General features: G+C 41.9%; 1 protein-coding gene across 2 annotated transcripts in view; it reads left to right on the top strand.

The window, feature by feature from the left end:
• The window catches only part of LOC308085069 (beta-galactosidase-1-like protein 2), a 75,197-nt gene that overhangs the window by 28,040 nt on the left and 34,395 nt on the right, over positions 1-12,762 (top strand). The window contains exons 12-19 of one of the 2 annotated variants that reach the window (XM_080428115.1): positions 868-974; positions 4,147-4,293; positions 6,022-6,093; positions 7,649-7,727; positions 7,882-7,969; positions 8,569-8,683; positions 11,514-11,630; positions 12,417-12,513. In XM_080428115.1, coding sequence (XP_080284241.1) covers positions 868-974; positions 4,147-4,293; positions 6,022-6,093; positions 7,649-7,727; positions 7,882-7,969; positions 8,569-8,683; positions 11,514-11,630; positions 12,417-12,503 — 812 coding nt within the window. In that variant the 3' untranslated portion in view covers positions 12,504-12,513. Of the gene's footprint in view, positions 1-867; positions 975-4,146; positions 4,294-6,021; positions 6,094-7,648; positions 7,728-7,881; positions 7,970-8,568; positions 8,684-11,513; positions 11,631-12,416; positions 12,535-12,762 lie in introns of those variants that run through there. The other variant, XM_080428114.1, reaches the window with a different exon arrangement.

Below are 12,762 nucleotides of genomic sequence, written 5' to 3'. Positions count from 1 at the left end.
GATAAAACGGACAGACAGACAGACCATTGTTGTGTCTGTGTATCAAGTTAACCCATTATTGTTGTGTCTGTGTATCAAGTTAACCCACTAGCTCTATAATTATTATAATATCTCAGTAGCACACCGCTGCTCTGTCTCTTTTTTACGTTGCCATGGAAGCAGAATCTCGGTAGCTAATAGAATAATTTTAAAATCAATATGATGTGTCAAATTATTGACTTAGTGCATAAGTAGCAATATAACAAGGAGAACAACAATGTACAGCTGAGCCTTCCATTATTGGAAATAAAACAACCTTAAGGCGAAGCAGGACCTCTGCTTCATGTCGGGCCTGCTTTACACTGTCGGGGTTGATTTTACAATATCGACCGACTCACTGTACATGAACTCTTACTTAGGCCTGTCACAATTATTACATAATCGTCTTATTTGAGATAATCGCAATTATGTTTGCGTTTAATAATCGTTATAATCGTTTCCATTTTGAAAAATGTTCACATATTTTCTAATATAAAAAAAACTGAAATAGCAGATCTACAAGCTTACAACGCGTCACTTTGTGACGCGTTGTAAGCTTGTAGATCTGCTATTTCTGCTTTTTTTTTACATGTTTAAAATGTTTGAATATGTCAATGATTTATTTGTATATTTCAGTTATTTGTCATATATCTGCCCTGCCCATTTATTACGAAGCCTAAAAGGCTTCATATGTTCCAAAGTTCAATGCCAAACACACAATGAAATCGTTAATCGCAATTACTTGAGTGACAATTAATCGTCAACTTAAATGTGTAATCGTGACAATCGTGACAGCTCTACTCTTACCTAACTACTGGATATCCTCTTATTTCTCTCCTTGTGTTTTAGTTGAGCCTCTTCCTGAGCTTCCTTCTGTCCAGGAAAGGAGAGCCTACCCTCCTGTTGTCATTCTGCAACACTTGTCCCTGTGGGACTGCCTGCACTTCACTGACAAGGTCAGCTACAGCCAGACTGTACTGACCATATTCACATGGCTGCCATTTTGCTTTTACGTCATTTTCTGGGAGGGTGGGGGTGACCTAAGAGCAAAATAGCTGTTGTGTTAATATGGTCAATTGATGGTATATGTACATATTTTGTAATTTTTCATTCAAATAGTTTGTCTGGCTGCGGTTTTAAACACATACGACAGATCGACCAGCAGAGAGCAGCATATCGACACCTCGATCACTCGCTCACTTGCTCGACCCCCCCCAAACAGGCTCAAACAGTCCATACGTCATATCCGGATGTGACGTTTTCGCAGATCGGCGATCGGGCTTCAGTTCGATGTGATACACGACGACGATGGCTGTTCGTCATCCAGACTAAAGAAAATAGAACTAGAGCTCTCCATTAGTTTTTTATACCGTATTCTCGCCTAAAATGCCTTAAAAAGGCCTCCGAGAAACGGAATCTGCGTCATGAATCCGGAACCCGGTGAGTGTGATGTAAACAGACAACGAAACTGATGATGAAAAATTCACAGGACAGCGTGATCACAGGCAATCAAGCGATGGATTTGAAAGAACGCATATATGCGATCTTGGCAATCAATGTGTTAAGACCTGGAACGCATCTGTGTCACTTCTTGATTTGAGCTAAAAAAGCATTATTTTACAATTTGGCAGGCTATTCAAAAATAGCAGATAAACTCCCATGTCTAGTAGATGCAAAGCATGCATCTGGCACAGGGACCTGCTCTTCCAGATTCGGATGCTATCAATGCATTGAATGGGACATTATCACGTTTTATCAGACCATTGAATGGGCAAAGTAGGCAACATACTGACCTACCCGCGATTTATCAGACCATTCATTGGGTGTTATCAGGACATACTGACCTACCCGTATAGCCGTGCCGAACGTTGCGACGTTCGGCACGGCAGAACTGCGCGCAGACTGTGCGCCTCTGTTGTGGTCCGAAACCAAAACCGAAACGTAACTTTATTTAAGTCATCTCGGTCGGTAGGTCAGTATGTCCTGATAACACCCAATGAATGGTCTGATAAATCGCGGGTAGGTCAGTATGTCCTGTTTGATATCCTAGCTCAGATATGCACGTCGTTTACGTTCAAGACAGATGTACTGTAGCAGGTCAGTCAGTAGCTTGCAACATAAATTATTTACTCCCCATTGCAATAATTTGCTTCCGTTCGCAAAAACAATCTTTTCCCCCGACCAGGCATTCTTCAGTGGCTACAGAGCGAATGTGAGCTTAGCTTAGTTTGCTTTTCTGTATGTGTGTAGGTGGCTAATTGTTTCATAGCAGGAATTGTTTATTGTTCTGAAGAGTGTATAATGTACATCCCAAGGGCATTCAGACAGAATGTTGCTGAATAGAATAAACTCTCCAAGTGTATTGCTCTCCAAGACCACTTTGTTTGAATATCCAGCCAGATTTATACTTGCTTGTGCATATACAGTAGAGGTATCCTACTGGCAGGTGAGCCAGTAGGGTACAGCAGCAGTGGCAAACAGAGGGAGGAATTAATTGGCACTAGACCGGCCAATTCTTCTCGGGAATGATGCATGTTGGAAACTTGCACCTGGAAATGTATAAGTAAGTAAGCCTTTTCGAGCCCTGAGGCCCATAGGCAGTGTTGCCAGATTCTGTGAGAGAAACAAGCAACCAGGTCTAGGAAAACCAGCCCAAAATAAGCAACTATGGGCCACATGAGCACTTTAACATATACATCAGCTATTTGAAAATAGCAGATCTACAAGCTCACAACGCGTCGCGTTGTGAGCTTGTAGATCGGCTATTTTCAAATAAAATCTTGCAGGGAAATGATAAAAAGCAGATCTGGCAACCCTGCCCATAGGGCAGGAGCCTATCTCCTGTTTCCTTAGCGCGAGGCAGCCTGATGACGCTAGTATGTCACAGGGACTTTACCCCAATCCAACCCTTGATGCTGAGTGCCAAGCAGGGAGGCATTGGGTCCCATTATTACGGTCTTTGGTATGACCCGGCCCGGGGATCTTACCCCGACCTCCCAGTCCCAGGGCGGACACTGAAACCACAAGGCCACTGAGCTGGTGCCTAGGAAATGTATGCACCCGGTTATGCATACCCGTTGTACGCGTTGTACCCGTCTCACTAGGCTGCCCTAGCTTGTCTGATTTATTGTCTAGAGGGGCGGGTTTAAAATCAGCGGAGAGAGAATGCGCCTGATCCCATTGGTTCACCGATCTGTCCGTCACCCCCGCCCAGCTCCGCATAACATTTGGAGCGACGCCCACTTCACTCTGGTTGGTTGAGGATGACTCCCACTTCCTATGCCCGGAACATCGACTCTCTGGTCCAGGCTTTTATTTTTTTGCAAAATTAAAAAATAAAAGCCTGGAGATCGAGGCTACCGTCTCACTGAGGTCATTCAAAAACTGCTGTAGTATTTACTTTTCAAATTGTGAATATCACATTTTGTCATTGACTTACTGAAGGTAGGGTAAGTGATTTTCTTTGGTTAAAATAAGTGTTAAATAGCTCTATATCCTGATAGTACGCATTGCTATAGATCGTTTGTTCAGTAACGGGAGTCTCCATGTCTCTCCAGATCTTTATTAAACAGAAAATGCATTTTTAGGTCGGGACACCAATTTGATCCAACAGGATAGTGATTTCAGTCAGGATACAGATTAAACGTGCAATTGGAAGTGATGCCACTAAGAAATGAGCAGGCACAATTGGAACTGGAACACTATAAAAATTAAGCTGATTAATGGGTACTCTCTCCTGATTGCCTGAAATATTGTCACCTACTGTACCTGAAAATGTATGTTCTGTTTATTAAAGAGCTGGAGAGACAGGGAGACTCCTGTTACTGAACAAACACTCTATAGCAATGATTACTATCAGAATATAGTGCTTTAACCTTTTAACAAAAAAAAGTTTTGTTTTCACCAACAAATACTTACTGTGCTTTGTACAAAGTACAAATATTTTCAACCATATCAGATGGCATTTTTGCAGAATGTCTTTACTGCATTGTAGCGCGGCACTCGGTGCCGCGCTACGAGCTTGTAGATCTGCTATTTTTGAATAGCCAAAGAAATCTAAAGTGACACAGATGCGTTCCAGCCTCCAGGTCTTAATGGGTTAATATACTGTCTTTGTTTACCCGGTAGCCTTTGAAGTCAGAGAGGCCAGTGAACATGGAGAATCTTCCTGTCAACAATAACAACGGCCAGTCATATGGCTACACCCTGTATGAGACCACCATCACCAGGGGAGGACTCCTCAACTCCAGGAACAACATCAGAGATAGAGCTTTGGTAAAAGACAAAACGACTGTTAAACAATACATTATAATAAGATAAATAGTATAACAATAAATAACCAGTGGTGGAAAAAGTACTCACATTCTTTAATTAAGTAAAAGTATCAATACCGCAATGTCAAAATACTCTGTCACAAGTAAAAAGCCTGTGTTCAAAATGTTACTTGAGTAAAAGTACAAAAGTATTGGCATCAAGTAAAAATAACGATTTTTTTTGAAAATAGCCGATCTACAAGCTCACAACGCTTCGCGATGAGACGCATTGTGAGCTTATAGATCGGCTATTTTCAAATAGCCTATGTATAAAATAGGGCTCAAGTGGTTAATGTATGTTTTATAATATGATGATTTATATCGGCAAAGTAACTAGTAATTAAAGTTTTCAAATAATAGCAGTGGAGTAAAAGTACAATATTTGCCTCTGAGATGCGTCGCGTTGTGAGCTTGTAGATCTGCTATTTTCAAACATTTTAGTACTTTTACTTTTGGTACTTTAAGTATATTTTGATGCCAATATAATGCCTTTGTACTTTTACTCAAGTAACATTTTAACTCAAGTAACATTTTAAACACAGGCCTTTTACTTGTAACAGAATATTTTTGTATTGTGGTATTGCTACTTTTACTTAAAATATCGGAGTACTTTTTCCACCACTGGCAAAATTTCATTTCTGCTGAACTTTGGGAAGCAACCAAAGCCAGGTGTCCTGAATCACACTGATGGCTCTCTGGAACCGCCCATCAGGTACATGCCTCACAGGCACAGAGCAAGAGCAAAACACACAAACCCTGACAGACAAAGCCAAAGGGCTTACACAAAGCCCACACTCTAAAATAGACCATTGTTGTACTGAAGGCTGTCAGAATTTCCCCTGCTTGGGTCATCTTGCTGTCCTTATAAGATTTAGTCCTGAAAAAGTTGAAAGAGCTACAACACGCATAACATCAGACAGCTTGATTGTGATAGACAGTAACAATGACTGATTAACTAAATCAATGACACAACTTAAGCATTTTATTATTATTTTTAATTTAGAGTAGACAATCATGTTTTACCCAATTTAGTTGTTATGCCAATTAATTCCTCCCCACACACATTTCTGTATTGTCACTGCTGTCGTATCCTACTGACTCACCTGCCAGTGAGGAGCCCCCACCAGGAGGACGTAGGGCCTTCGTCCTACTCCTCCCGCCCAGCACTCCCTGCTGACAGGTGCCGCCGCAGCCCGTAGGAGTACATGCAGTGACCAATAGCACCCTCCCCGCCCGGCTGCCCTCCCCCGAACACGGGCCAGTTGTGTTCGTGTAGAAAGCCGGATGCACCGCGGTGGATTTCGAACCCACAACCTCCGTGGTGATGGGCAGGGACTTTACCACTGCGCCACCCGAGCGAGTGATAGATTTCTTAACATCTTGACAGGCCAACACTCTGTCATTATTATGGTTTGTCTGTTTCACTGACAGCCTGTGGTTTATAGATAGGAATCTAAAGTCACCCTCCCATTTAGTTTTTCCTGCTCAGTCCAACACACCCTTTTAATATGCATGTCTGTGTTAAAGGGACACTGTCACTCTGTTGATGTGTATTGCAGTTAATTATGATGATTATCGTAGAATATTTGCATTCAAATGTGTCTGTTTTGGCCTTCCTCTGTGTTCTTACAGTTCTTACAAGGTCAAGTGTGCCCATAACAACATTGCTATATTCTATTGTGTACTGTAGGTGTTTCTGGACAGGCATTTTGTTGGTGTCCTGGATTATAAGACAACAGAGCTTCCACTCCATGATGGGAAGGTACTGTGTGTGTGTGTTATTATATAAATATTACATTCCATTCGGGTGAAGTTTTAGACCATTTATTAGGAAGATTTCAGCAGAGCAAACAGCATACACAGATCAGTCTAGCCAGGCCTCCTGGCCTGACCAACAGCCCCTCGGGGCAGAAGCCTCCCAAACACCCATCTCACACAGTTCTTATAGTAGAACATTTACCAAAGATGATATTCTAAATGGTCATATAAGGTACACAAATACAAATAGCAATGACCATGTATAGTATCACAGGACAAATTATATGCTGACACAGAGAATAGCATGGAGGATTCAGCTCAGCTGTTAGATTGACAGCTGTAGCTGAGTTAGATTTAACACATTCATGTGCAGAGTAATCTGAGTTCCCAGAAGTTTTCGCCAGCTCGGCGAGGAACTTCTGGGCCAGAGCCCTGGTATTTGTGGGCGGGATGTAACTTACGCTCAGAATCTGAGCGGACACGCCTCTTACCGGTCTGAGAGCTGTGCAACTCGTCTAAAAAGTCCGACGAGACGAGTACACAACAATGGCGGCCGCAATTTCTCAAGGGGAAATTGCTTCCCGTCGATCCTATTTAGATGCAACACCCAGTGCATGTGGATCCCGCCCCCTTTTCTTCATTGGCTGTTGATTTGAATCACAACGCAGTGGCCGCGCCCCTGCTGTCCAAGCTCCGACACAATGCCTCCCAGACTATGTGCAGAGTGGTTGACTAAAGACCCCTGCTGTGAGTTTAAACCTCCTTGGTTCAAATAAAGTTAGATAGTACAGAAATGATGGAAGAACAGGTTGGCATTCTAAAATATCCATTACATTGTGTGTGTGTGTGTGTGTGTGTGTGTGTGTGTGTGTGTGTGTGTGTGTGTGTGTGTGTGTGTGTGTGTGTGTGTGTGTGTGTGTGTGTGTGTGTGTGTGTGTGTGTGTGTGAGAGAGTCAGACAGACATGCAAAAGTGTCACTTTTCAGCTACAGTCACCTTTTTGAACCCAAATAGGGCAATTGTGTGACACCTGACCCGAAAGAAAACAACATATTGTCATCTTTTTCACCTCGGGGCTGTTTGCATGCCGTGTGTGTGCGCACGCGCTGATATAAAGTGTGGTGTATTTATTTGTATGTGTGTGCTCATGTGCCCTTTGTGCATTTACCTTTGGGCCTTGTCTGTAGGTGAGTTGGCCTTGGATTAAAGTGGATCAAATGGATACAAGCTTTTAATATTTAACACCATGCTGCATGTGAAACCCACTGGGGAAGCTGATGAATACATTTTGGTGGCGAGATATGAATCTAACACCAACATAACAGACAAATGTTTATTCTAACAAAGCAAATTCCAGTAGCCAAGTTCACACCGTACGTACCTGCTACTGAAAAGCAAATTCACAGAGCGTATTCATAGAGGCAGGCATATTATAGGACTTTTCTTTGAGTCATTTCAGGAGAAAGAATTGTGTTCATGTATTTTCTGGTTTCCCTGTGCTTTCGATGGAGGAATACTCCATGCATAAAAAACAACCAAAAATGTTTTTGTCCATTGAAGGGAGAAAGAACTCTGAGACTACTGGTGGAGAACTGCGGAAGAGTAAATTATGGGAAGCTCCTTGATGAACAACGCAAAGGTACAGTATAAATTGATCTTCAAAGTGATGGCTTTGTAGATGTGATTATATATAACGTAATTTTTCTTTCCCCACGATTTACCACAAAATAAACCAATGAACAGTACATAAAGATCCCTGTGAGAAATAAAGGTGGATTTTCCTTGCCCTCCAGGTCTTGTCGGAGATATTGAGTTAAACAACCGACCGCTCCGAAACTTCATCATCCGCAGTGTGGATATGAAGCCAAGCTTTGTGAACAGGTTCGCGTCTCTCACATAGTCTTCATTTAACCTCATGTGTTTGTTTTGTTTTTCATACACACACGTCTGTGTCTGATTTAGAACTGTTCATACTTCATTCATACTTGGTTGTGCACACACTGGGTGAGATCTAGGCGGTTGAGTGTCTGAAATTTGGCGGAAGTACCACCCAAGGAAATGACATTGACGATTTACAAATCTGTTTACATTTTCTGTGAATGAAACGAGTGTTGAGATTGGTCGAAAAATATGATTTCCGGGGGATATACGTACGACGGAAGTCCCGCCCCTATAGACACTCTCTGCCTTAGGTCGTGACCAGGCTTTTCTCTTCGCAGATGAGTAAGGCTGGGAACGAGGCTACTGTAGGTTGTGCACCAGTATAGCACAGCGAGAGAAAAAAAGTCATGCCTATATTTGCCCCACTTCACACAGTACTGTATGTAGAATTACTATGATGGCAAAAATAATGAGATCAAAACAAAGCCTTTTACTGCAGCACCATCACAATTATGGCTCGATTAGAGGGTGGGGAACAAGTTTTTATATGAATAAAGTGATAATGATAATAATAATAATGTTCTAATCATATGTTTCAGACTTCAGAGTTCTGGCCATTGGAAGTCTGTCCGCCATCAGCCCTCCTTCCCGGGGTTCTTCCAGGCCAAGCTGTATGTAGACGGACCACCCAAAGACACCTTCATTAAACTACCTGTGAGTAGGACAGCCAAACAGAACTGGCTTTGTCAGTCCTCATCCTATACATTTAGGTCCGTCGGTGTCTGTGTGATTCTCCCGGCCCGCTGGTCGGCCGTATTGCAAGTGGGCCCCCATATGTTTGACAAAGACTAAGATTTGAATGATAGTATAACATTAATATTTAAAATATACATATAATGTATAAAAACCAACATGGAATACATGAAACATGAAGAGTCCTTTGATGTTGTGCATGCCCCATCGTGTATGTGCACCAGCAGTTTCTAAACTGATGCACATGCATGCTGATTTAAAAGGAAATGTACCTATAGCCTTTAAGATTCTGATTTTGATTCTATCAAGGTAGCTGCTTTGGTAAATTATTACACATTTGTATCAAAATTACATGAACAAAAATAAAACATACAAGTTAACACATTGATAAAACACATCATCACAAATAACTTTTGGATAGATAAAGAAATAAGTATATATTGTCTATTAAACTTACATTTATATAAGAACATTTAACTGTAATTAAACGATAAACAAGCAAGCAAGTGTACACACAAATTGAATTTTAACTTCAAAAATAGTTTATCTACAAGCTCTCAACGTGCGCTTGTTTGCTGACTCAAAATGTTAATAACATTATTGCTCTTATTGGATTAGGTTGTTTGCATGCATAGCAAAGCCATGTTCCCTGTTTTTACACACTGCAATTATTGATTGAATACCTCATGTGTCTCCAATCATTTAGTGGCGGTGCTGTATGTAATTATAAGCAGGCTAATAAGGGTGGCACATTATTATTTTCACACAAAAGAGCATCAAATTGCCAATGCTTTTGTAGCTGTAATAAAATGTCCTATGTATGTTTTGATGACTACACACCACAACATTGTTAATTATTGTCCAGCTTTTTCTACATAACACCTCAATACCAACTCGACTAATACTCGAGTTGGTACTTGATATTTGACTTAGAAGGCAATATATGACTATGAAAATCTCCTGCAGGCCGGGTCCCTGGTTCTCTCTGTCGCCCTCGCAGCTTTCAGCGCAGTGTTGATTTCGTCGACTAAAACTATGACGAAAAATATTCGTCGACTGCCTTTTTTCACTGACGAAAACGAAATAAAAACAAAATAAAAACTAAGCTATGATGACTAAATAAAAGACTAAATATATTGACAATTTCGTCAAGAAATTAAAACTAGACTAAAATGTTAGGGAGGGACTAGTGGAGAAGAGATGCAGTAGAACTAAAAGACAAGTCATTTTATGTTTAGTTGTGCTCAGGTGTTACGCTCTGGAAATTGCCCGATCTACAAGCTTACAACGCGTCGCACTACGACACGTTGTAATTTTCGGCTATTTTCAGGATGCAACCAAGTGTAAAATCAGCCATTACGACGCCATCAAGGCACCGCCAAAATACATTATAGTCGACTAAATCAACTGTAGATTTAGTTGACTATAATCTTATGATATTTAGTCGACTAAAACTAGACAAAATCTAAAACGTCTCTTAGACAAAATCTAAAATATGACTAAAACTAAATCAAAAAATTATGTCAAAATCAACACTGCCTTCAGGGCAGTACTAGGTGTGCATGGTGAGGCGATGTAAGTGGGGACCTCGTGGTGGGTGTTTACACACAGCGGGCGGTTATCTGCTGCCTCCATTGTTTTTGATGTTCACACAATGGCAGCTTTGCCAGCGGCATGCATTGGCAATGGGGGAGAACAGCTAGCACACACAGATAGATAGTAACTGGACGTGAATATTTTAAATATGGGGTGCCGTGATTTTCAGTGATTTTTTCCCCCCCTAAAACATAATCATCAGGTATTATGGTTATACTAGGAGGAAGAAACTCAAAATAGTCAGAGAAGACATAAAACACCATAAAAACATCACCAGGGGGCTTAATGAAGTTCTATCAACCTAGACACATGAAAAACTGAAAAAGTGCAAAACCATGGCACCACCTCTTTAATTAATTACCCCCCCATTTGTATCTATTTCGGGGTCTTGAGTGGATGTCGTCCATTTACACCAAATAAATAATTCACTTGGATTTTGTCATCTACTCCACCTTCATTGACGTCAAACACATCATAAGAGCTTGTGCTTTTATCAACCGGGTGCTTGAACCAAAAACCTTTCATTCATACGAACATGTAAACACTTCACCTTGCCAGCCTGCCTCTAATACTCTGGGTTAGGCATTGAATGCAGTATTAAGCAGGCCCTAAAAAGTTAACCATATTGGACATATATGTCCATTGTTGTGTCCTATCACACAACAAACGGTGAAACGGTTAACCATGAACATTTTGTTCATTTCTGTGCACGGCCTTGTGGCCCCCGACTTCAATTCATTTCACTATTGTGGCCCCCTGCCTAATCTAGTTGAATACCCCTGGTTTAGAGTCATCATTCAAAAGATGAACAAACGGGTCCAGTGGCAGTTGTATTTCCATTAGGTCCGTTTAAGTCCATATAACCTTTCCCCAGAACTCCAAAATCCTCCTAAAACATCTAAACATCTAAAATAAAGGCCATGGTGTCACCAAAAGCAGTAGGGTTAATTCTGCTAGCACTACAAATTATATGGAAATTCAGCCAGGAGTTTAAGATGTTGGGACTGACACTGCCATTTCTAGAGCTCCTCCGCCAGTGGGGCTAAAAACAGCATGAACCCAGAAAGGCCATTTACTAGATCCCTTATGTGTTTTATGGGAAGTGCAGTATTGGGATGGATCGATTGTGTCTTTTATAAACCAAATTGCTTTGCTGTTGTATGTGTTAAAATCTTCACTGGTTCTATACGCACAGGGCTGGAGTAAAGGGGTGGTTTTTGTCAACGGGCAGAATCTAGGACGCTACTGGTCCGTTGGTCCCCAGCAAACCCTATACCTTCCGGCTCCATGGCTGCAGAAAGGAAATAACAAGGTGCTGTTGTCTATACTGTACCTACAATGTATACAATGTATCCCTATTCCCAGTGGGGATGGAACCCCTGGCACTGGCTGCATAATCTAGGAGTTGACCGTTCAGACTATTATAACTGTTATCAGCCTACCTCAAGAAACAATATAGCACAACATCAGAGCATGTGAAAACAAATTGTGTTTTTTTTAAATACTGCTAACCTGCTATGGGCATGTGTCTGTGGGTAAAGGGGAAACATCACTTATAATTCAGTCATACAGGACATACATTCTTGAAATAAATACATAAATACATATATTAAGTCTGTCTAATGATCTCCATGGCACATCCTTTCAAGACCCAGTCTCACGAATTCAATATGAAAACAAGCCAGGATGTAATCTAACACAGTCGTTGTTTGCAACGGTATTATTACAGTATATCCCAAGCACAGCCCGTAATAACACGGTATTTCCAGTTGATGAACTGCTTGAGCTACTGCACTGCACACAAACCACATTGACATTCACATCACACCTCCTACTAGTCAACAGTTTGCATACATAACTACTGATGATGATCAACCCCCCCGTAGCTTTGATGATATAAACTATGCAAGCCTTATCTCTCTCCCAGTACTCGTCCAATTCCCATCATCACTCTCTCTCACTCCCTGTCTCTCTCTCTCTCTCGCTTGGTCTTTCTCTCTCTCACATGTTTACGTATAGTACCCATCTACCACCAACTCTGCTTTTAGCTGACAGCTGCTTCGCTGCTCAAGCTCGTCTCTCTCCCTCTCCATCACAGCTCACAGTGTTTGAAGAGCAGGAAGCAGATGGTGTAATCCAGTTTTCCAGCAGCCCCGACTACGGCATGGCCGTCGACGTCCAGTGAGAACAAGAAGGTGAGACACGGAGGAGGGACAGGGGGACAGGGGGACGGGACAGGGGGTAAGGGAGGAGGATGATGGTACAGTTGCAGGGGGGGAGGACAGGGCCGAGGGCCGGTGGCTATGAAGCTTCATCCCTCTCTCACATCCCTGACGTCTACTGGGATCCGCACATGGCGCTCGGCACCGATGCACTTCACTGCACATGACATTTCGCTTCCTGGTGGGAAACACCGACCGGCGCAGCGATGATCCGGATTAATC

Source organism: Gymnoscopelus braueri (genome assembly GCF_963280865.1).
Source record: "Gymnoscopelus braueri genome assembly, chromosome: 5".
Classification (NCBI taxonomy): domain Eukaryota; kingdom Metazoa; phylum Chordata; class Actinopteri; order Myctophiformes; family Myctophidae; genus Gymnoscopelus; species Gymnoscopelus braueri.
The sequence above is the reverse complement of the archived record's forward strand: the minus strand, read 5'-3'. Positions and strand labels throughout refer to the sequence as shown.